This window comes from Chlorocebus sabaeus, chromosome 14 (genome assembly GCF_047675955.1).
Source record: "Chlorocebus sabaeus isolate Y175 chromosome 14, mChlSab1.0.hap1, whole genome shotgun sequence".
NCBI lineage: Eukaryota > Metazoa > Chordata > Mammalia > Primates > Cercopithecidae > Chlorocebus > Chlorocebus sabaeus.
The window spans coordinates 31070513-31095980 of NC_132917.1; the positions used below are offsets into that span (position 1 = coordinate 31070513).

The window sequence follows — 25468 nt, forward strand, 5'->3', positions numbered from 1 at the left end:
TTTTTTTTTTTTTTAAAAACAAGAATCTATACATATGTAACTACTATGGTTACAAAATTAAGATTTTAAAAACTGTAAAAAGTAGTACCACCAAAATAAATTTGTTAATTCTGACAATTGACTTTATTTCATCCAAACCCTCTAGTTATTTTTCTAAACAACTCAATACTCCAAGTTCATCTGCTAAAGCTGTGACCACAATAATGAGGAGTGTGTAGCTCCCACTTCTGGTCTTACCCTGGTCATTTATAATGTGACTGGAAGAGCATCAACTGAGACTAAATATGAAAGCACACGATAATTACTGATGACATCACTCAGGATTCTATCTTGCGAGAAACTCAGCATTGATGTATAATACGGAGACTTCCACTTCCATACTCCCACTAAGTACCACTAGAAACTCTGGAATTCTATACATTTATTTAAAATCAACCACAACAACAATGTAAGAATACTCTGAAAAGTGGAGGAAAAAAAAGGCAGTCCCAGGAGGGACTTTGCAACCCAAGGAATGACATGATGGTGAGTTCCAGGGGTTTCCTTTTTGCCTCATCTATATATCCCAGACTTGGGGCAGGAGCTGGCAATCCAGAAATGCCAATGATGACAGAGACCAAAAAGCTCACCCTATATCCCAAATCCTTGTATCTCTAGTCAAAAGACCAGGAAAAGGGCAATCTAGCAAAACTAAACACTTTTAGACAATAAGTACTCCAGTCAAACATCACACACACAAAAATGTAGTCTCATTCCTACTCACACTGGCAAAAGCTCAGTGGGAGCCTAAACTTTCACATTCATGAGGCTGTTATGAGATACCCCAACACTCCTGCTGGGATGGTGCCAGAGGAGACCAGGAAGGGAGTTGAGACTTTCATTGCTGATGGCCAGTCATAAGGCTGTACCTACACCTTATGATTGAGTCACTGGAGAACACATCTACTTCCCCACCCACCTAACAAAGACACACCACTCTTCCCTTCCATTCTGGTGGTGTCAGAAAAAGTCTAGTGAAGAGTCAAGACTTTTAGCACAAGCCAGTGGTAAAGAGACCACCCGCACCATGATGTCCATGGACAGCACTTGGAATGTAGATCTCCCACCTCTGCCCAGAAGTAAGGAGTTGTTCCTAACCTGAGTATCAACAAAGGCCAAGTGGAAGATCAAGATTTCTACCCCCACCTAGCAGTGATGAGGTGGCATCCACCACTGCTAAAGCAAGGTCAGAAAGAGCCAATTAAAATAGAAGGCTTAAATAAGATCCAAGCTCTCAGAACATCATTACACCATCATCATCACCGCCATCATCTGTACATTAGTGGTGGGTTTCTCCAAGTTTCAGTGAAAAACCACTTGTCATACCAAGTGTCAGGAAGATCTCAAACTTCCTGAATAATAAAAGATAACCAAGAGATGCCATCACTGAGGTGACAAAGATGTTAAAATTATCTGACTATAGTTTTAATGCAGCCATGGAAAAAAAAATGCCTCCACAATCAATTGTGAACACACTTGACACAAATAAAAGGCTTCCAGAAATAAACAGATAGTTTCAGCAAAGATGTAGAAGATACAAAGAAGAACCTAATGGGCCTTTTAGAATTGAAAATGCAACAACCAAAACAAATAGCTTATTGGGTGGATTCAACAGCAGAAGAAAGGGGGCATAGAAGAGAATCAGTGAACTGAAGAATAGAATAAAATATATCATCCAGTCTGAACTATATTGGGAATATGGAATAAAAAAAAAAAAAAAACAGTTTCAAGGACCTTTGGGACTATAACAAAAGACCTAACATTGAAGCCACTGGAGATCTGGAAGAAAAGGAGAAAAAGAGAAGAGCATAAAAGTACTCAAAGCAATAATAACTGAAAAGTTTTCAAGGTTTCAAGATACATAAACCTACAGATTCAAGACGCTTAGTGATCGTGAAACAGGATAAGCCTGAAGAAATCCATGATAAGTCCTATCATAATTAAACTTCTGAAAACTAAAGACAAAGGAAAAAGTCTTGAAAGCACCCAGAGAATATGACAACTTACCTATAGGGGGAGCCTAATTAGAATGAGAAAGGATTTCTCATCAGAAGCCACAGAGACCTGAACGAAGTGGCAGTTTCTCAGGTGCTGAAAGAAACGAACTGTTAACTCAAAATTTAATGCCCAGTAAAGTTATCCTTCAGGAACAAGGAAAAAAATCAAGACATTCTCAGATGGAAAACTAAGAAAATGTGTCCCCAGCAGACCCACAATAAAATAATGACTAAAGGAAGTTCTAAACAGAAAGAAAAGGATAAAAGAAGGAAGCCTGGAAAATTAGAAGGAAAAACACTATAAGCAAAATCATGGGTACAAGCAGTAAGCTTTTTTTTTCAGTTTTTAAAATTGTCTGATAGTTGCAACAAAAATTAAAACACTGTCTTGATGTGGTTCTAAATGAATGTAAAGAAAGTGTTTAAAATAAAAATAATGTAAATGGGAAAGGGCAGAGTCATAAAGGGAGGTAAGTTTTCTATACATCACCAAAACTAGTAAAATGAGACCTTCCATAGGCTGTGATAAGTTGTATATATATAACATAATACCTTGAGCAATACTAAAAAAGCTATGTAAGAGATACTTTTAATCAAAATGGAATTCTAAAAAAATGTCCAAGTAACCCAATCACAGCAAGGCACACAAAAGAATACAGAGAAATGAAAAGCTGATAGAACAGACAGAAAACAAAAAATAAAGTGGCAGACTTATGCCTCAACACATCAGTAATTATATTACCTATAAATAGTGTAAATACAATTAAAAGAGATTAGCAGAATGGATTTAAAAACATGACCCAATTGCATACTATCTTCAAGAAAATCACTTCAAATATAATAATGTAGGCAAGTTGAAAGTAAAAGGATGGAAAAAGATATACCATGCAAACATTAATCAAAAGAAAGCAAGAGCGGCTTTATTAATATGAGATAAAGTAGACTTCAGAGCAAATACAATTACCAGAGACAGAGAGAAGGAGATTATATAATGAAAAAAGTGTCAATCCTCCCAAAAGACAGCAATACTAATTGTGTCTGCCCCAAATAACAGAGCTGAAAAATCTATGAAGTAAAGACTGGTAGAACTAAAATGAGAAATAGAAAAAATCCACAATTACAGTTAGAGATTTCAATGCTCCTCTCTCAAAATTGATAGAAAAAAATAGACAGAAAATCAGGAAGGATATAGAAGAACTCAACACCACCATCAGGATCTAGTGGATATTTACACCTGTGGTAGGAAAAAGAAATGCCTCCCCAAAGATATATTCACTTTCTAATCACGGAACCTGTAAATACTACCTTATATGGCAAAATATGTGATAAAGTTAAGGATCTGGAGAGAAGTAGCTTATCCTGAACTATTGCAGTGGACCCTAAATGCAATCACATGTCTCTGTAAGAGAGAAGTATGTATAGGTAGACAAGAACAGACACACAGGAGAAGGTGACGGGAAGACAAGGACAGAGACTGGAGTGATGCAGCCGCAAGTCAAGGAGTGCCACCAGCCACCAGAAACTAGAAAAGGCCAGGAACGGATCCTTCCCTAGAGCTTCCAGAGGATGTGCGGTCCTGCCAACACCTTGATTTCAGACTTCTGGCCTCCAGAACTGTGAGAAAATAAATGTTCATTATTTTAACCCACCCAATTTGTGGTGATTTGTTATAACAGCCACAGGAAGCTAATATGCAGTCCATCAACAGCAAAATACACATTCTGTTTAGGTGCCCATGGAACTTGTATCAAAACTGACCATGTCCTGGGCCTTGATATAAACCTCAACACACTTGAAAGAATTGAAATCCTATAGAATGTGTTCTTCAACTAAAATGGAATGAAACTAGAAATCAATAGAAAGCCTCAGGATAGAAAGATAACAGCAGTATCTATAAACACCTGGAAACCAAACAACATGCTTCTAAATAATTAGGGATCAAAGAGAAAGTGTCAGGGAAACAAACAAGCAGACCAAAAATACAAGACAAAAATGAAATACACATACCAAAACTTATGGGACCTGTCTAAAGTAGTGCTTAGGGGAAACTTTATAGCACTGAATTGAATACATTAAAAAAGAGGAAAACATTCTCAGATAGTTATTTAAGCTTTCAACTCAATAACCTAGAAAAAGAGAAGCAAAATAAATCCAAAGCAAACGGAGTGAAGTAAATAATAAGGATAAGAGCAGAAATCAGTGAAATCAAAAACAGACACAATAGAGAAAATCAATAAAACAAAAACCTGGGTCTTTAAAAAGAGCAATAAAATTGATAAACCTCTGGCAAGACAGAAAAACAAAGTGAAGCCACAAATTACCCATATCAGGATTGAAACAGGGGATGCCACTATAGACCCTGAAGACATCAAAAGAGAAATAAGAACACACCATGAACTATTTTACACACATAAATTTTTTAATAACTTAGACAAAATTAAATTGAATTCATGGAGATAAAGAGTAGAACGATGTTTACCAGAGGCTGGGGAAGGTAGGGGGGATGGGGGATAAAGTGGGGATGGTTAATGCATATAAAAATATAGTTAGACAGAATGAGTAATACCTAGTATACAGTAGCACAATATGGGGACTATAATATTTAAAAATATACAATAATTTATCGTTTATTTATTTATTTATTTATTTTGAGACGGAGTCTGGCTCTGTGACCCAGGCTGGAGTGCAGTGGCGCCATCTCGGCTCACTGCAAGCTCCGCCTCCCGGGTTCATGCCATTCTCCTGCCTCAGCCTCCCCAGTAGCTGAGACTACAGGTGCCCGCCACCACGACTGGCTAATTTTTTGTATTTTTAGCAGAGACGGGGTTTCACCGTGTTAGCCAGGATGGTCTCGATCTCCTGGCCTCATGATCTGCCCGCCTCGGCCTCCCAAAGTGCTGGGATTACAGGTGTGAGCCACCGCACCTGACCTATCATATATTTAAAAATAAATAAGAGTAGAATTGAAGTGTTCCCTAACACAGAAAAATGATAAATTCTTGAGGTAATGGAAACTTACATTACCCTGATTTGTTTATCCTGACACACTGTACGCCTGCATCACAACATCATATGTACCCTATAAATGTATACAACTACTGTGTACCCGTAACAATTAAAAACAAAACATTTAAAAATGAATGTCTCAAAATACAAAACTACAACTTCAATACGAGATAAATAATTTGAATAGTCCTAGAACTATTAAGGAAATTTAACCAATAGTTTTAAGGCTGTCAGAAAAGAAGTTTCCAGTTCCAAATGATTTCACTGGAAAATTCTACCAAACATTTTAAGAAGAATTAACACGAATTCTGCACAATCTCTTCTAGAATTAGAAGAGGAATTCCAACTCATTTCATGAAGCTAATGTTATCCTGACACCAAACCCTGACCAAGATGGTATAATTTTAAAAGAAAAAACTACAGAGCAATATTTCTCATGAATATGGATCCAAAAATCTTTAACAAATTTTAGCAAATACAATTTGGCAATATATTAATTATACCATGACCAAGCTGGATTTATTCCAAGGACAGTGGCTGGTTCAGTGTTTAAAAAAATGAATGAATACAATCCACCATATTAATAAGCTAAAGAAGAAAATATCACATGATCATATCAGTCAATGCAGAAAAAGCATTTGACAAAATTCAACACCCATTCATTATAAAGATGCTCAGAAAATACTAATGGAAGGAAACTTCCTTAATCTGATCATAAGTATCTACAAAAAACAAACAAGCAAACAAAACCCTACCAGTAACATATTTAATGATGAAAGACTGAATGCCTTCCCCTTAAGAGTAAAAACAAGGCAAGGATATATGACCTATAGTTCTGCAAGGTCTGGCTAGCCATCACAGTATGTAAAGAAAAAGAGATTAAAACTTGCAGATTGGAAAGGAAGAAAAAAAAACTGTCCCTATTTGCAGATGATAATGATTGCCTGGAGAGAAAATCCCAAGGAATCTGCAGAAGAAATTCTAGAACTAATAAATGAGTTCTGCAAGGTCACAGGATATAAGAAACACAAACTGAAATCACAATGAGCTATCACTTCACACCCACTAATTCTAGTGGGTAAAGACAGACATACCAAGTGTTACTGTGGATGTGGAACCCCTAAAGGTTGTTGATTGGAATACAAAATGGTATAGTCACTCTGGAATATAATTTGATCATTTCTTTTTTAAAAAAATCAATAAAAATTAGGTAGATCCATTTATTTTTTAATTACAAGAATAATTTTGGAAGGGCTATTTCACTAATTCAGCATTAACCAACTCTATAGACATGTTTAACAAAACAAAACAAAACAAACACCAAAAAAAAAGAAAGGCATTTACTCTTGGCCCTTTTAGTACAGGCGCAGTGTCCTATTGCATCACAAGTGATAATGATGTAGTAACAGATCCAAGGGCATAATATTAAAGATTTTTTTTTCCAACTGCGATTTAGTAGAAAAATAACGTAATACAAACATGTATGAATGGCTGTCAAGACCACCAGTGAGCTGCAGAATACCTAGAGGCCTACCTACTTAGATGGCTGAAACTAGTAAAGCAGTATTAAAATCAGTGTTTTTATTCTTAGATTAACAATGACAGAGTGAGATTTCTTTGATTCCAATGTTATGAGGTGTGGTGGGGAATTGAGAGGAGATACGGGGGAAGACTGGCGGTGTGTGCTGAGATAGAGGTGGGAATGTGGCTCAAATTAGTCAATATTCAGATTAGGATATTGTTTTAGAAAATTTTAAAAGTACCCTAAATTGTGGCATATTGAAAAGGATATTAAGGAACAATGATTCATTCGCTCTGAACACAATTTAATGAGTGCCATCAATGGGTTTAAGAAATAAGCAGAGAGGGAGGATGGTGAGGCAAAATGAGGTGGAAGAGAAAATGGTAAGTGAAAAATATGCTTGAACATTGAAGAATGTGAAAAGGCCACCAGAGAAACTCCTTTACTTATCACTCAGAAGTGCTCTTCCCATTGGCTACCTGCTCCTGATCACCCAAACATCAATTTTAGAGCACAGGAGCAGCAACCCCCTTTATCTGCAATTTCACTTTCCATAGTTTGTTAACCAAGGCAACCTTGGTCCAAACATATTATGTGAAAAATTCCAGAAATAAACAATTCATGTTTTAAATCACAAGTCGGCCAGGCACGGTAGCTCATGCCTATAATCCCAGCACTTTGGGAGCCTGAGGTGGGTGGATCACCCAAGGTCAGGAGTTCCAGACCAGCCTGGCCAACATGGTGAAACCCAGTTTCTATTAAAGATACAAAAATTAGCCAGGCATGTTGGGGCGGGGTGCCTGTAATCCCAGTTACTTGGGAGGCTGAGGCAGGAGAATCGCTTGAACCCAGGAGGCGGAGGTTGCAGTGAGTCGAGATCGCACCACTTCACTCCAGCCTGGGTGACAGAGCAAGACTCCATCTCAAAACAAAAAATAAATAAATAAAATAAATAAAATAAATCACAAGCTGTCCCGAGTGATGAAATCTGATGACCTCCTGCTCTGTCCTGCCTGGGATGTGAATCATCCCTTTGTCCTGCTTATCCACACTGTATACTGCCTGCCGCTTAGCACTGAGTAGCTGCCTTGGTTGTTAGATTGAAAAAACATAGTGTATAAAGGGTTCAGTACTACCTGAGGTTTCAGGCATCCACTAGGGTTCTTGGAATGTATCTCCTGCAGATAAGGGGAGACTACTGTATTACATTTCAGCTTCCATAAAACTTTACTAATTTGGATTAAGAACACAAGCCTGATTTAGTAAAAAGCATCCATAAATATTCAGAGGTATAGTTTTGTTTCATCAAGTAAAAAGAGCAACTAATTCCAACTGTTGAAGTAGTAACAAGTAAAGGCTTCACCAGGCTTGCCTTGATGAAGAGTTAAGACATATTTTTAGGTCAATAGCACAAGATTATTGAATAACTTGTATGCTACAAACATGCTGCTTCCACTCATCAAAACAACCCAACCATCTTTACTATTCCAACTTGCTGAGAACCATGTCAGATGTTGCCTTCAAGAATGAAATGTTTCTCAAAATTGTTCTATCAAATGTAGTAGCTATTGGACATAAAACAGGTAATTTATTTCAGACTTTAGCCAGTTTTCATGAAGTATTTATTCCCAGCTTCAGTTTATTCCAACATTAATTTATGATAGGACAGTTACTAAAATTAGCCATTTCTCAGACTATAACTTGGAAATCATAAGAAATGGACAATTTAGCTCACTAGTCAAAATCTTAATTCAAGTGATGATCCAATAGCTTACAAATGTCTTCAATAAACTGAGCTTGGAGGCAGAACAAAAAAACAGAAAAATCTAAAACCTCTCTATCCCAAGCACCAGTAATGGAGGCTAAGCAATTACACCTACAAATCCGTAATGACAGGTCTCTTCTAATGAAAAAATCCTGAGATTTAAGCACTGTGACTTACAGAAGGCAGGTTGACTTAATGAGGAAATTTACTTTCAATAAAAAGACAATCGGCAATATTTTATTTTGGGAACTTAGCATTTCACAGACCCTCAACATGTTTTGAGGTAGGTCAAATATTAATAGTGTATTTTGCAAACAAAATTCAAGCAGATGTTTTGTTACTTGTCCCAAACCACAGGAGCAGTTCTATCACGGCCAGGAAGAACGTGGTCTCTCTGATCTTTCAGATTAATCTGTCATGTGTGAATTTAATGGTAATCACTTGCAAATATTCATGAAAAAAACCAAAAGACTAGATATAGAAATTCTACTTTGGGATATTTTAAACTTCTTAAATTTATCCTATAATGAGTATATACTTGCTCTCATTACAAATACATACATAACTGATCTTTACAATTACAAATGAGCACAGGACTGACTACGTTGTTTTTCTGCCTTTTGGGGTGAGTAGAGGAGGGAGATAATCAGCAAGCTTTCCTCAGAGCACTAGGCAGCCTTTAACTGAAGGTGCTATGTTCGAGGCACCATTGACTATGATTTGGGATCATAGGAGAGCAGGTTCCATACTAGTAGAACCAGGATTCAGAAAAGATGTCTGGATCCAAAAAGGGGAGGCTCTTTGAAAGTCAAAGATGAAGAGAAAAACAATAACATCTCAAGCTACTGATCCTGAGTTATACTACGGCATTACAACTACTTGTGAGAGGAGCTCCTACAAGAGCAGTAAGCTTGTCCCAATAAAGCCTATTAAAGTTATTACTAACTAGACAAGCCACAAGTAAAACTAAATTGGTATTTTATTAAAGTGACATCTATAGAAGCAAATATCTAAACATTTTTAATATGAGTAAGTTTTACTTGTCATGTAAATTCCTCTCATTGTCACAAGCCTAATTCAATTAGCTCATCATAATTCCTAAAATAATTTACTAAAATTCAGCTCATCTTGACATAGGTTCTTGAGCCAGTATTCTGAACTGTTTCATTATAAAGTTCCTTCTATTTAAACAGTTGTAGAATATTAGTAATAATAAAGCCCAGCTCTCCCAGTGCCTGCCAGGCTGCCTCTGCCCATGAAAATGCGATTATTTCTTAAAATGTTAAGCTCACCATAGATTCAGCAATTCTATTCCTAGGAATTTACTCAAGACAAATAAAAATACATGTCTACATAAAACTAGTATGAGAGTGTTCAGAGCAGTATTATGCATAAAAGCAGAAAACTGGAAACAACACAAATGTCCATCAAGTGGTGAATGGTAAACAACATATGGTATATCCTTATGATGGAATATTATTCATCAATGAACAGGAGTGAAGTACTGAATCATGCTATAACATAGATGAGCCAGACACGGTGGCTCACGCCTGTAACCCCAGCACTTTGGGAGGCTGAGGCGGGCCGATCACTTGAAGTCAGGAATTCGAGACCAGCCTGGTCAACATGGTGAAACCCTGTCTCTACTAAAAACAAAAAAATTAGCCAGGCATAGGGGTGCATGTCTGTAATCCCAGTTACTTGGGAGGTTGAGGCAGGAGAATCGCTTGAACCTGGAGGCAGAGGTTGCAGTGAGCCAAGATTGTGCCACTGCGCTCCAGCCTGGGTAACAGAGCAAGACTGTCTCAAAAGAAAGAATAATAACAAAAACATAGAGGAACCTACAGAACATTATTACAAGAGAAAGACACCAAACAGAAAAAAACTAAATAGAACACTTAATGGTTCTATTAAATGACTTAACTACAAGACAGAAAGCAGATTAATGATGACCTAGGCCTATGGAATGGTAATGGGAGTGACTACAAATGGATGCAAGAGATCATTCTGGGGTGATGGGAGTTCAAACACTGGATTGTGATAGTGGTCTAACAACTCTTAAAATTTACTAACAACTATTAAGTTATATACTTCAAATGGATTAACTTTATGGTATGTAAATTATACTTCAATGAAACAATTTTTTAAAAAGCAATTAGACTTATTTAAAATTAAAACATCACGGAAACGTGTAACATAGAAAATGACAGTGTATACCCCTCTCAATACCATTCCAATCATTGTTAATAATTTGATCATCACTGTTAACAGTTTGGTATATGTTCCTTCAGACACTTTTCCATGCATGTTATATATAGTAATATATATTAGTATTAGTTTAAGTATATGTATTACTATTCCATGCATATACACACACACACACAATGCTACCACACTGTACATAAAACATTGTAACTAACTTTGCTAGCTTGGCAAATTATCTTAAACAGGAAGGACGGGTTTTTAACCAGAGAAATAATACGATCATCATTGTGCTATAGAGATTAATCAAGGATGGGAAACCTGAAGGTGAGGACCCATTAGGAGACTACTGCAACAGTAGCAGGCTGTGATTGGGGAGGCTCGTGCCTGTGTGGGAACAGGCTGATCTTGAAGTCAGCCCTGGGTGCAGGGACGGCTGCAGGTCCTACTCACACTCTGAGAGAGATCCTGGGTGTTCCCCACGTTGCTGAAGTGATCCACCTCCAGAGCCACAACCTTCCCAGTCTTCATGAAGCCAACCTGATAAAAGGAGAAAGGAGAGTGATTTATCAGAAGTCCCCTTTCCCCCACCTCTCTGTCTCTCTCTGATCCTCCCTCCCACTTATGCCACCTGGAGGAAATAAACAGAACACCACATCATCCCATGAGAAAAGAGTGACTTTCAAAAGTCAGCAGAAGGTAACAAGTGAAGAAGAGAGGAACTGACCTCTCCCCAGCGGCGCACACTTGGCTCCCCATCCCTGGACACCCTTGTCCCCACACCCTTTCTTCCTGCTACTGGCACCTGGCTTCTGGTCTAGGAGGGGAGTAAGGAGGTTGGAAATAGAGAGTTGGTCATGATAGGGCAGGGAGGGGAGCACAGGGAAGAGAAACTAGGAAAGATACTGGACTGTCCCCTCACAGATTTTGGTCAGAAGACAAAAAACGTTATATTTCACAGGAGCATGCACATCCTTGACCTTATGTATGCTGTTAAAATACCCTTTACAGGCTGTCTTACACACATGGGAACTGGGACCCTAAAAGATCAAGGAACTCTCTTCAGGCCCACAAGAATTTGGGGCTAAGAGAACTATAATCCCTTGCTGGGAGTTAAATCATGAAACAAACTCAGAATAGGTCAAAGGCCATGTCCAAGGCCAGTTCATGGAGAGAGGGCTCCCAGGTTCCTAGAGCTAGGCGGAACCCTGGTAAGGTTCTGCTGATGCGTACAGGGAAAGGGTGCATTGGTCATCCACAGAACCCCACAAAAGGGACTGTCCCAGAGAGAAGTGTGGACAATCTCCAACCATGATCTGGGAAAGCAGGTGCTTATCTGAACATCTTGGGGCTATCCAGGCTCCTGGGAAGTTTTATTTCTCACAGTAAATTACTAAGCTGTCATTCCAATATTTACATCAGGCCTGTGATCATGTTAATGTTGGGCTACCAAGCACGATGGGTTGACCCTGAGTCTGCTGGTGAATCATGTTTCTGAGCCTGACCAGACTCAGAACACAGCAAATCCACAGCAGTCACGAATGCCACCCTTGGGAGATGGGGTGCCAGCCTCCCTCAGCACCACCTTTCTGTGTTGCTGTTAGCCTACTTGAATTTCTCTTCTTGCTATATCTTATTTGAACTTCTACAGATAGGCAAAAAGTAAGAGTGCAGTTCTAGGAAGCCTGGACATTTGGTCCCAGGTTTCCTCACAAAATGGCACTTCCCGTCCCAGCACAGCCCCAACATCTACAACCTTGTATCTGGCCAGGAAGGGATGTCTGCCACCAGTTATCAGCATGTCCTCATCACGGTCCAGCATGCAGCGCACAGGGCGGCCAGTCCTGGGAGGTACCGAAAGGATTAGAAACCTGTGAGCCTTCAACAGCAGCTCAGCCCTGCGAGTCTCAGAATAAAAACAGCCAGGAAGCCACCTTTTCCACCTGCACGCTAAGCAGACCTGTACTGGGCTGCTTTGCCATCTAGGCACTGTGCTAGACAAGGTGGAGAATATAAGGACGCGAGGTATGTGCTATCCTTCAGGGAGCTCACAGCCAGGTGGGGAGATCAGACGTGGACACCTGTGCCAGACCACAAGGGAACAGGTGATGTTACCCTCCCACTATGCCCAAGGGTTCTAAAAACAGAGGGCTGTGAGAATTCAAAGCAGGGGGAAACTAATTCTAACAGGGGGAAGTCCAGAAAGCCTTCCTGGCAGAAGCAGCCTTAGTCTTCTTCCCAGAGCCAGATGCGAGAAACAGGCTTTGGAACTCACTTATATGCGGCCAGGGCCACCGCCGTGGACACCAGAGTGCTCCGGGTCTCCTTCCCTCCAAAGCCTCCTCCCATTCTCTTCACTCGAACCACAATCCGGTTTGCTGGAACTCCCAACATTTTTGCAACAAAGCTCTATGGGTAAAAGACAGAACATTCACACTGAATGCATTATCTGAACTTATTTCAGACCTGATGCAGAGCCTGTCCAACATGCGTGGACCTAATTCCTACTGTGAATTCTGAAATTCCTTGATTCAAAATCCCCATGCAGCCTTGTGGTTAGTGATGCTGGGGCCCGCCAGACTGAATTCAGGCATTGGTTTTTAACCAGAGGTCAAGCAGTTGGTCACAGAATACTTTTAGAAACTTATTCCGTCTGACCAGGTGACCAGGGACTGGGAGATCATGAGAGCAGGACCAGCTGCCAAAAACACTGGCAACCGCTGTCACATTACAGGCAGTAGAGAAAGGAGGACTATTTGAGCTGCTGTAGAGAATTTAGTGGGCCCTGTGGCTACGACTTAATCCAATACCTTCATTTTACATATGAGGAAACTGAGGCAGGATATGACTTGACCAAAGCCATAGGCACTGAAATGATAACAGCCAACATGTACCAAACTCTAGTCTAAATATTAAAACTCATCTAATAATTACGACGACCCACCCAGGCCCCATTTTATAGATGAGAAAACTGAGGCTGAGAAAGGTTATGGAACAAGGTCAGTGATACCAGCTTGTTGGTGACTCCAGGACTATGACACTCGAGTACCCTCTGGACCAGCCCACATCTCCCTCTTTCCATTTCCCACATGGCCCTCCTGGTTTGCTAGGAGCTCCCCGCTGCCCTGTCAGCCCCTTGAGCTGACCCAAAGGCACCTACCTGTGTCTTCATGGTGTTCTGTGTAGACACAAAGAGCTCCATCTCTCCTTCCTCGCCTTTTGGAACAGCAATGGTGCAGTGAGTCTCCAGGTAGAAGTGCTCTTGGCCACCGATGTATAACTCCCCTGGGGAAGCAGTGAGATCCCTCACAGTGAGCTCGATTCTGCAGAAGGGGCCAGCTTGCCTAAGGAGAGAGTACACTCTGCCAAGTGGCCTGGGCAGGAAGCAACTGATCACACGGTTACCTGAGGGGTAACCTCAAGGTTTCCCACTTGGAGTGGAAAAGGATCCCAAAGGCTTAGCCATTTGGGAGCTGAGTGCTCTACCCTCACCCCCACCCCCTGAACAAAGAAACCAGAATGACACCGAAATGCATCCAGTCCAAAGTTCTCTTCTCACTGCAGCTTATGGGAATCAAGGATTTTGAAAACTGTCATTGTACAGTTTTGGAAAAGGTAAAGCAGGGATTAATAGATGTGATTGAAATGCTGAAAACCAGAGCATCTTCTAGAACCTAAGCTACCAGGCCTGGTGGAGAGTTGGCTTCATAGTAACTTTGCAAAGCACAACAGCCAATGTAAAAAACAGTTCCAAAAGAGGTAGTCAGCTGTATTGTCCTGGGGTGAGAGCAATGGATTTGATTTCACAGTGTCAGAGACAGAGGTGGAGGGAGAGCAGGGCAAAGGGAAGAGGAGGGAGGATGCTAGTTGAATATGGGTAAGGACTGCCTTCAGGTAGGGGGACGATGAGAGTTTATGCTGTTAGAGGCCTGGCAGACCTAACGCTGTCAGGCATCTGTGGCTGTTATCTTCCCTAGATGATCTTCCAGATCAGAATACTCTAGAATCTCTCTACAATCATTAGGTCCAACCTAGAGACAGGAGAGTAGAGATTAAGATGACTGAAGCTCTTTCCCAGCCAACTGTCTACTATTTTGCTACAAATGTAAGAAGGAATTTTCTGTTAGGAAATGTCTGGAAATCACTTCCCTGCTTCAGGGTTCAATGCATATCTCTTGAATTTAATTTGCAAACCAGGGCCACCCCATTCCCACTGTGGCACGGAGCAGCTCTACCTGACACAACATTATCTGCTTCGGAAAACCCCTTCTTGAGGTCCCCTTTCTCGATCTTCAGCTCAGGTCCATAAAAGGAGTTGTTATTTATAGCATCCTGAGGATCACAAAGAAGTTTCAGAAATGTGACTTTTAGCAGGGAGGGAAAGATGGGTTCTGATTAGGGAAAGAGAAGCTCTCTGAATTGTTGACTCTCTCTTCCCATAAATGAATCTCTATACGCTTCACATACAGATTTGAAGTAAGCTCTACTGTAGCCCAGGGAATCATCTTCCTTCATTTCCTCAGCTGTAGGTGGACAACCCTGGACCTTGAGGAAAAGCAAAGAATACCACAAGGACCAGATGGAGGTAAAATTTTGGGAAATAGGAACTCAGTTTGGCTGTTGTTAGTGGACTGGACCTAAGATCGTAAAGGGGAAGGTTTCATGGGACCCCAAATCCCAGGGTTGAAAGGGATTTTAAAATCCATCTAATCAAATCCCTACCTGCTGCTCAAATCCCCTCTAGGGGATCATAATAAATGCACATCCAGGGACAGGGAGCTCACTCCTCTACACAGGCAGCCCATTCTCAGTTACCTCAATTGTGATGATGGCTGGTAGTTCTTCATAGGTGATTTTCACCCCTTGGGCAGCTCTCTGTGTGTGTTCTGGGGTGTCAGCAACCACAGCACCAATGATATGCCCAACACAAGTAACCTAGTAGCAGAGACAGACTGTTAAAGAACGCAGCCAGGCTCATAGTGAAACAAATTATTTTTGGATTGTTCAAAAGGCCAAAAGAAGTCCCTGGCCTCACAATCAAAGCACATTTTAGGAATGCCCTGGGGCCTCTTAATTTCCTTATCCTACTGATTGAGGATCATTAGGATCAAGATGCCAAACACATTTCATCTCAAGGGCCAATTCTGAGTATTTAGTACTGGCAGACTATTGAGAAGCTGAACCAGATAGAATGTGGCAATTGATTACTCGTTTGCCATGAGCAGAAAGGGGGATATGGCACCAAGAAGTGTGTTTGTCAATTCAGATTCACTCCAACACCATTGGTCTTCCTATGGAGACTCAGAAGGCAAGGCCACATTTGGCTAGTTACTATTAATAGATCATGACTAATCTTAGACCCTGACCCCCAGTTTTATTTTCTTTTCACCACACCACTCTCTTCTATGTTCTATTTCCCAGATTTATATCAAAAGCTTCTCAAAGGCTGTAAAGGTTGTAAGCATCAATATAAGGCATGTAAGACATATGCTTACAAGACGTGATACTTTTTTTTGAGTATCGTGTCCCATACTTCATCTAATACCCAAAAGCAGTAGCTCTCAAATGCTGGTTCTTAGACTTGATGACCCATAAAAAGATTTTTAAAAATTTATATGATAATGATTGTTGTTTTCTTTTCTTCAATAATTCAGTTTCATAAAAGCTTAATGGATCTCCTTCAGAGATAATTTTCATCCAACATCCCCAAAAAAGTAAACAACAAAAAATTTTTGCCCAGCACATCACTTTAGAAGATGAGGTTTCTGACAATAGGAACCAACAATTAGCATGCATGTCTCTGATAATTATCTTTGTGGCCCAAATAAGCTATTGACTTAGTTGGTTAGTGCTATGGTGGTTAAATCTGGCTGTTGGTTAGTGCAATGGTGGTTAAATGTGGCTGACTCTCACTAGCCATAATACTAGCACTGCCCTGAGAAGCTCTTAAAGTATGTAAAGCAACTTGTTCTTCTATGAAATGCTCTCCTTATGGAGTCCTGTTCTCACATTTTTAGTTTTTTGTTCTTTCCTTCACTTTTACATCAATAATAAGATGAACTCACTCTTCAGAAATGCCCACTCATGTCTAATTTGCAAGATTTGATGTCTACTAGAATTACAAAATGACTGTTGAGAACTATCCTATGAGTAAAGTATAAGGACTTTTGTAACAGCTGTCTTAAACATTCGAAGAATTTTGTTTGTTGCTGCAGAATTCCATATAGTTGAAATCAATAGATCAACTTTCGTGTAAGTGAATTATCAATTCACGTAGTGGTGGTATTGTGATTTCTAGTTAGTTTGTTAAATGTGTTCTTATTTTATTTTAATTAAGGAGTTTACTATTGTACCTTAAGAATCCAATTGTTAGTTCAAATGTACTCACCAGCCTTGTTTTACTGCCACTTTGGCATAGAGACATCCTACTAGGTACAAACAGCAGGCATCAATTAAATAAACAAGTAACATATTCTATCCCTTTGTGGATTGTGCTGAATATGGGCCAACTGGATGATGGCCACAGTCCGTGCAAATGTATAACCTTTCCAGATCAGGAGTTTGGAGGAATGTACACAAATTAAAACTTCAATACTTATTCAATTTACTTCATATAAAAAAAATCCAAGACCTACCTTATCCTTTGCAAAGACTGTCTCATCATTACAAATTCCAGTTATGTTACTCCCAGGAATATCATCAGCAGAAATGAAACAAACAAACCCTGGCACCTTCTTGGCTTCTGATATATCTATGGACCTGCAAGAATGAGTGGTGTGAGGGGCCCGGCCAGCAAGCTGGAGCAGGGGACCTATCACCTAGTTGGACAACCCTGTTTTTATTTTGATTGGCTTGGCTCCATCCTAATTCCTCATTTCTCTGCTTCTTTTCTATTAGATTCTAATTCAATTATATTCTATTCCGCAAATGTCAATTAAATCCTCACCATGTTCAGGCCACTATGCTGAATGTTGCTGGGGATATACAGTGAATAAGTCAGCCAGGCAGAATTGCTCACGCCTGTAATCCCAGCACCTTGGCAGGTCAAGGTGGGCGGATCACTTGAGCCTAGGAATTTAAGACCAGCCTGGGCAGCATAGCAAGATCCTGTCTCCATTTAAAAATAAATAAAGTGAATAAGGCAGGCCAGGCCTCTTTATACCTTACGTGGTGCCCTGTCTAGTCTCCAAGTACACGTGAGCCATATCAGAACGAACAGCATTTACTCTGCAGAGCTCTGGCTAACTCACGCATCACACCTAACTCCCTTCCAAAAGCAGCACATGGGGCCCTGCTGTGCCACTGATCCAATGGCCCTGAATAGCTTCATAGAGCTACATTTCTCTCCCTGCATTCATGGTGCTATCCCAGCATGACAGGGCATCCTATCATAATGAGGAAACATGAACCTCAGAGGGAGAATGCCTGAATATATTATCAAGGATAACAGTCTCAACTACGTACTGATCATACTGGCACATGCCCCCATAGGGAAATAGGGCAACACATTTCAGGGAAAGGTATGGAAACTGCCCTGAAATACTAACCATCTTCCAAATGCTTAATCCTCACAAGAAACTCTGAAAGTACTTATCCTAATTCCCATTTTATGTTCGGGGAAACTCAAACTCAAGGAATTTAGGTAGTTTGTCCGAAGTCACTAAGCCAGAAAGCAGCATAACTGGTATTACCGGAACTGAGGTTAAGTTAGGAGGGTTAAGCTCTGTCCTCCCACACCCACCTCCAAGTGTGTGCAGCCCGGGAAGGCCCCAGTTGTTGCAGTTACGACAATGTCAACCCCCTCATCCTCTTCCATCCATTCATACATTGCTTGGATGGAGGTGGTTTGAGTGTAGATAATGTGGGTTATGGTATTGTCAATATGGGCTGAAGACAAGGGAAAAAAGGGAAAGAATGTATCCCATAGCTGGCAACCATAGGAACGTAAACACTTTTTTTTTTTTTAGGGACCTGGACAAGTTTATTTATCTGTTAGATTTCAGCCATGCCTGGTTCATCATTCCTGGAGGGAGTCCATCTCCAAACTAGGAGCAGCAGCAGAGAAAAGACCAATGACAAGGAAACCTGATTCCTAGTCCATGCAGTGGGCCCAAGGAAGGGCTTTTCCTAGCTGCTCTACTCAGCAGGCTATGTGTCTAATGCCCACCAGGAAGTGAAGTTCATGCTGTCCTGCTTGAACATGCAGAGGCAGCACAACACAGTTGCTCAGTTGCTTGGCTTCAAACTCCAACTCTGCCACTTGCCAACTGTGTGGCCTGGGGCAAGTAACATACCCTACTTGTGCCTTAGTTTCCTCATCTGGAACACAGAGATAATAATAGGAGCTGTCTAGAAGGTCTTCCCTTTTCTCTAGCCTGGGAGGTCCTGGAGGCACCTCATTATCTTTGCATCTCCACGGCCTGGCAGGATGAGAGAAGTCTCCTGGGTGCTCCCAGCAGCTCCCTCACAGCATTCCACCAACTCCTCCTGGCGGTGACACTCACTTGATCTTGGCGTGGGCCCGGGTGCTGGTGACCAGCCGGAGAGACAGCTCATTCTCATAGCGAGGGATGTCGTCACAGTACACGGCTTCACCAGAGGCCTGCATGTTCGCTGCCAGGTGGGGCAGGGGCCGGCCTACCATGTCCTCCTCAGACTGGCCCTTAGGCACCTCCTGGAATGACAGGGTCATCAATCAGGCTGAGCTGTCAAGGACACTGCCTCTCTACAGGCCCAGGGGACACTGGAGAGCTTCAGGCTACATGGCAAAGCACACCGAGGGGTAAGAATAAAGAATGCAGGGGGCGTGGGGCAAAGGGAACAGGAAGGTGGATAAGTGATGGCAAGGGTGGTCGTAGTGTTGTTTTATAAAAGAACAACAAGAAAAAGAAGAACCTACATTTCCACTGTTTGGGGATTGGGTAAATAAATTATGCAGCCCCATATAACACAATAGTATGCAACCATTAAAACATACTTTTGAAGGACTTTAACTAGAAGGATTGTTCATGCAAGCATAAAAACAGGACATAAAACATTTGTGTTTGTGTTTGACAATAATTCAAATTCTGTAGGAAGAGATAATATATGCTACAAATATAGTATATACATGTCCATATACGCATAGGAAATAATGAAAAGAACTAAACAAAACTATAATAATAATTTGCTCTTGGAGGTGGAATTTTTGGTGATTTTTATTCTCCTCTTTATACTTTTCCATATTTTCTAAAATGTTTTAAATTATGGATTTTATAATAAAGTTGTTTTTGTTTTACAAAGTAATCATAACAATGGCTAATGTTTATTGAATGTTTCACCATATCCCAGGGACCATCTAAGCAATTTACTTTTATTAACACGTTTAATCCTCAAAACCATCTTATGAGACAGGTATGTGATTATCCACATTTGCAAGTGGGTATAATTAACCTGTTTAAGAGGCACCCAGGAGGATAAATAAGTTGTTCAAGGTTGCACAATTATGAAATGGCAGAGTGTGGATACAAATTCAGGCAGCAGGCCCCAGAGTTCATGCTTGCGCCAACCATACTCCAGTGTGCAGGGGGCAGTAAATTGTGGCCTGGGGGCCGACACAGGCCCACTGCCTGTTTTTGTAAATAAAGCTTTATTGGAAGACAACACACTCATTCATTCATGTTTTGCCTGTGGCCGCTTTTGTGCTACAATGACAGAGTTGCAAAGTTGCAATAGAAACCATCTGGCCCACAAAATCTAAAATGTTTTCCGGAAAAGTTTGCTGAGCCTTTACGTAGCACCTCTCAAAAAGCTGGAGTAGATAGATGGTTTGTCTGTCTGTTTGTTTTAGCATGCTCAAAAACACTTCCGGCTTTGCACATTATCCCTCATGTTAAAAAAAATCTGTAAAGAAGAGGTACAGCTAAGAGTCTAATCCCAAAGAGAGAAATTTAGGCAAACAAGGGAGAAATAGTGACTAGTGACATTAACATCTATACGATTCCCATTTTCTTCACTGGATATTTACGCACAAGCGTAAGGAGCTTTATACACCTACATACAATTCAAGTTAGTCATTAGCCGATGGTCAGCCACTAGCCAACTGATGTGGCCTGCAAAGTCCCCTGACATTAGCCGTACACTGACTGTACTCACTTGGAAGAGATGGACATTCGCTGGGGGCTCTTTCTGAAAGAGTAAAGTTGCACTGGCGAAAGTGGGGTCCAGTTTACCACACTTCTGTGGAGACAAGACAACAGAGGTGACCAGGATTATATTTCAATCATTGATCCCTTCCTTGGTTGTCCCCAAATAACCAAAGTGACAACTGATCCCCTTGTCTCTTCATTTCATGCCCCTTTGAGTGCTGGCTGGATCTCTCAGCATCCAAACATGGGCTCTGAGAGCCCAGCATTTAAGAGCAGCCTCAGCTTCACTGCTAGCCCCCCACTGTACCCTGTAGACTGAATGGTCTATACTTCCTCCAACACCCCAAACTCTTTCCCTCCTTCTTGTATTTATGCCTGCTGCTGTCTCTGTTGGGAATATCCTTCTCCTCCAGCCTTCCTGGAAAAGTCTTCCTTGCCCTCCTCAATTCCATGGGAAGCATTTAATGTTATGGAAAATGTTCACGATATAATCCCAGTGGAAGCAAAGGGGAATTTAAAGTTCTATATGCAGTGTGGTCCCAAGTCTATTTAGAAAATAATATATCCACATCAAAAGATAGGAAGATGATAGGTGTTGATAGATGGATGGAAGAACAGCTAGAAACAGAGAGAGAGAGATGGAGCAGACAAACAGTATAACAGATAGATGGACAATAAATGCAGGAAAAAAGATCAGAGGAAATAACCAAAATACTTAGCAGTGGTTTTCTCTGGGATTTGAGAGTAAGGTAATTTTAGTTTTCTTTATCCAATCCTGTATTTTTATAGTTTTTGTTTTTTTTTTTTAAGAGGGATTTATCTCTGCTGTCCCTGCATCAGTGACATCCTCTCCACTTTGGGCCCCCTCCACACTCCATCTCCGCAGTTGTCTCCCAAGTGTGGCCTTTATTGTCCACGTTCTCCCCCACACTGAGCTGCCCCCTAGCACCTTGTGCAACCTGGCATAGGACAGATGCAAAAGAAATTCTTGGTGAACAAATCTCAGGAGCTGGGCCCCATCTTAGCCTGCACCCTCTCTTGAGGGCACATATCCTATGCCTTCCACGGCCTCCTGGCTATTGCAGCCCCACCTGACATTCCCATTCCACCCTACGTACTTATCACACTCTGCATTCCCTTTCTTTTTTTCTCTTTCTTTTTTTTTTTTTTTCTTTTTTCTTTTCTTTTCTTTTTTTTTTTTTAGACAGAGTTTCTCTCTCATAGTCCAGGCTGGAGTGCAATGGCACAATCTTGGCTCATTGCAACTTCTGCCTCCCGAGTTCAAGCGATTCTCCTGCCTCAGCTTCCTAAGTAGCTGAGATTACAAGGCAAGAACCTGTGTCCCCAAAACCCAGCCCAGCACTCTGCCTCTAAGCCAGCTGGTCACTCCCATTTCCATGATTCTTGTGCTGTGACCCTGGTCCCTGCTATTCTGCCCTCAGATGTCTGGAGGACAGGAGTAAGTTTACTACCCAGACCAACTTCTTATATCCCCAAACATGCTACAGAGAGACAGTGCCTGGCCAGGACCCACTCACGTCTTCCGGGTTCTCTTGGCCCAGCTTCCGAAGGACTGTCAGGTAGAACTTGAAGAAGAAGCTGAGGGTAAGGGTGCGCCGGAAGTCCACCATGCCACCAGGGGCGTCGGGAGGCAGATGCAGCTCCTCCGCCAGGGCTGCACACACGTCCTGCAGCAGCTCCTCCTTCCAGGGCCTGCCAGAGTGCAGCGCATGGGACAGCGCTACTGCCCAGCCCTCCACATCCCTTTGTGTAGAGCTGTGTGCCCAGAGCCTCAGAGCTGTACAAAGCTTGGTTCAAAATTCGGCTTGGATACTTAGAGTTGGGTGACTTTAGGCAACTTAAATTAACCTCATTGAGTCTCTGTTTCCTCATCTTTAAAAACAGATGCAATTTTAAAAGACCATCAAAGTAATAACAGTTAAAATCTATCAAATCCTCACAATGTGCCAGGCAACATCTTAATTGTTTTTACGTGAATTCTCACTTTTAATTTAAATTTTAAAATGTAGTAGGGAAAATTCGTATACCCATTTACCAATGAGAAAACTGAGGCACAGGGAGGCTAAGTACCTTGACTTATGTTACCTATTTGGTAAATGACAAAGCCAGGAATTTTGGAACCAAGGAACCAAACTCCAAGTTAAGCTTTATTGATCTTATGTGGGTGCTGTAAGGATTTCCTAGGATAATGCTAGTGAAGTGCTTGGTACAATTTCTGTTATATAATAACCATAGTAATAGTAATAGTAGTAGCAGTAGTACTAATCACAGCCATAATGGTAGCAATAATAGTAATTACAGAGCAGTAGTAGTAGCATCAGCATCAATACTACTAGTAATAATACTATCAACAGCAATAATAGTTGCAGTAGTTGTAGCAATATAGATAGTAGTAGTAGAAGTAGTAAAAGTCATAGAAGAAGTTGTAATAGAATCAACAGCAACAGTAGTAATAATAGTAGTAACAGAAGCAATGCCAAAAAGTAGCAGTCATAGCACCAGCAGCATCAATAACAGCAGTAATACTACTGTTAGTAGTAATAGTAGTAGCAGCAATACTAGTAGCAATAGTCATAGTCATAGTAGCAGTAACAGTAGTAGTAGTAGTAGTAGTAGTAGTAATTTCAGTAGCAATAATAGTAGCAGCAGTAATGGTATTAGTAAAATACTAGTATAACACTAATAATAGTAGTAGTAGTACTAACAGAACAAGTAGTAGAAGAGGCAGCAGTAGTAGTAATAGTAATAACAGCAATAATACTAATCATAATAGTGACAGTAGGAATTGCAGCAGTGATTGTAGCTGTAGTGATAGTAGTAGCAACAGTAGTCACAGTGATAGCAATAATGAGTAACAGCAGTAATTCTAGTAGTAGAAGCAGCTGGAGTAGCAGCAATCATAATATTAGTTATAGTTGCAGTAACAGTAACAATAGTATTAATAATAGTAGTAGCAGCAATGGTAATAGCATAGCAGTGGCAATACTCCTAGCAGTAATACTAGTAGTAGTATTAGTAATAGTAGTAGTAGCAACTGTGGTTATAGTAGAAGTAGAAGTGGTAGCAATAGTAGCAGCAGTAGCACTAGTTATGGTAGTAGTAGCAGCAATAGTAATACTACTGGTAGTCATAGTAGCAGCAGCGGTAACAATGATACTATTAGTAGCAGCAACAGTGGCAGCAGTTTTATTCTGCTGTTAGCTCTTACTTGGAAAGCTGCCTCTGAGTGGTCTTGAGGGCCGAGATGGTTCTGTTGGCCATTCCGCCATAGCAAAGGGCCAGCTCCTCTACCTCTGTGGTTCCTGGCTTGAATAAAACTCTCATGCCACTGGTTACCTTGGCAATGTCGTCTTCTCTCCGGGAGGCCTGCTTGAATGCTGAGAAATACTCCCCCTAAAAGAGAACAGGAAGGTGCCTGTTTTCCACTTTGCTTTGCAGGGGCTGCAAATGGCAGAGCCAAACCGCAGGGCTATGAGGTGAGGTAAGGGGATAACACTATCACACATCAGTGTGTGAACTGGCCCCAGGAATCAAAGATCAAACGTAACTGATTACCACCTGTTTAGGAGAGGTTCCAAATAGCATTCCCAGAAGCTGGAAAAAAAACAGGATTTCTCCCTGCCAGTCAGAACAGCTGAGGGTCAGGGACAAAGTAGAACTGGGTGGTCTCCATTGAACAACAGCTGCAGGGGAGGAAGGGTGCTTTCACAAAGGCTCCTCAGAGACCCCTCATCCCCCTTACCTTCCCCACCCTGGTGCCCACTATCAGTGCCCCCCCAGCCTCTCTGGGGACTGAGACTGTTTGTCCCTTGGCATCCTCTGCTTGTGGCCTTCACAGTGCCCTCTCCAACCTGCCCCTCCCACTAGTCTGTTGGCATCATTCAGAAATCTTGGTGAAAGAACCCCGGGCACAGTGGCTCACGTCTGCAATCCCAGAGGCCTAGGCAGGAGGAGTGCTTAAAGCCAAGTGTTCAACCAGCCTAGGCAACATAGTGAGGCCCTATTTCTACAAAAAAAGAAAAAAATTGCCAGGTGTGGTGGCGCACTCCTGTGGTCTCAGCTACTTGGGAGGGTAAAGTGGGAGTATCACTTGAGCCTGGGAGGTTGAGGCCACAGTGAGCCATGATCATGCCACTGCACTCCAGCCTGGGCCAGCAGGCAGGGTGAGATTCTGTCTCAAAAAAAAAAAAAAAAAAAAAAAAAAAAAAAACAGAAAAGAAAAAGAAAGAAAGACAGAAAGAAGTCTTGCTAAAAGAAAATATCACTATCACACTATGCAATAATCACTGCCCTTGCACTTTAAATACATTTTCCTTCCTGGGTTTGAGCTAGGATCTGTCTTTAAGGATAGGAGGAGAGCATGAGTTATTTTCCAGGTAAGAGCCACCTGACTTCAAGCTCTTTCTGTGTCAGGTTCCTTTTGAGGTCTGTACTCACTCTGGCACTGCAAATTCTGATGAACAATAACATTAGCATGTTTAGGGAGAGGAGATCTATTGGAAAAAGCACAATGAGGTCCACAGTTGAGGCCCCCAAATGGCCACAGGCTTTTCTCTGAAGAAGCCATGGAGCCCCCTCCTGATGACAAAGCTAGCTCAGCTTGGATGTCAAGCATGGCTCTGGGGCACTGAGCCCAGAGTTTGACCTTTGCTCTGGAACAGAGGTCCCAGGTGCTCACTCCCAGGACTGCGCCCGTCCATGGGGACATTCTTGCTGGGGTACAGTGAACTGTCAGTGGCAGGTTGACAATATCCTTTCTTGAGAGTTTCCTAATTCTGGGTATTAAAAT

The 25468-nt window shown here is 41.3% G+C and overlaps 1 protein-coding gene across 8 annotated transcripts in view; it reads right to left on the bottom strand.

Moving 5' to 3' along the window:
- Nucleotides 1-25468, bottom strand: part of XDH (xanthine dehydrogenase) — an 86425-nt gene that overhangs the window by 16622 nt on the left and 44335 nt on the right. For 7 of the 8 annotated variants that reach the window (XM_073022900.1, XM_073022904.1, XM_073022902.1 and 4 more), the window contains 11 exons: nucleotides 23888-24072; nucleotides 22197-22371; nucleotides 20666-20749; nucleotides 19036-19205; nucleotides 17167-17290; nucleotides 15347-15466; nucleotides 14767-14863; nucleotides 13692-13816; nucleotides 12807-12940; nucleotides 12288-12375; nucleotides 10985-11071 (listed from right to left, as the gene is read on the bottom strand). In XM_073022900.1, coding sequence (XP_072879001.1) covers nucleotides 10985-11071; nucleotides 12288-12375; nucleotides 12807-12940; nucleotides 13692-13816; nucleotides 14767-14863; nucleotides 15347-15466; nucleotides 17167-17290; nucleotides 19036-19205; nucleotides 20666-20749; nucleotides 22197-22371; nucleotides 23888-24072 — 1389 coding nt within the window. The remainder of the gene's footprint in view (nucleotides 1-10984; nucleotides 11072-12287; nucleotides 12376-12806; nucleotides 12941-13691; nucleotides 13817-14766; nucleotides 14864-15346; nucleotides 15467-17166; nucleotides 17291-19035; nucleotides 19206-20665; nucleotides 20750-22196; nucleotides 22372-23887; nucleotides 24073-25468) is intronic. The other variant, XM_073022901.1, reaches the window with a different exon arrangement.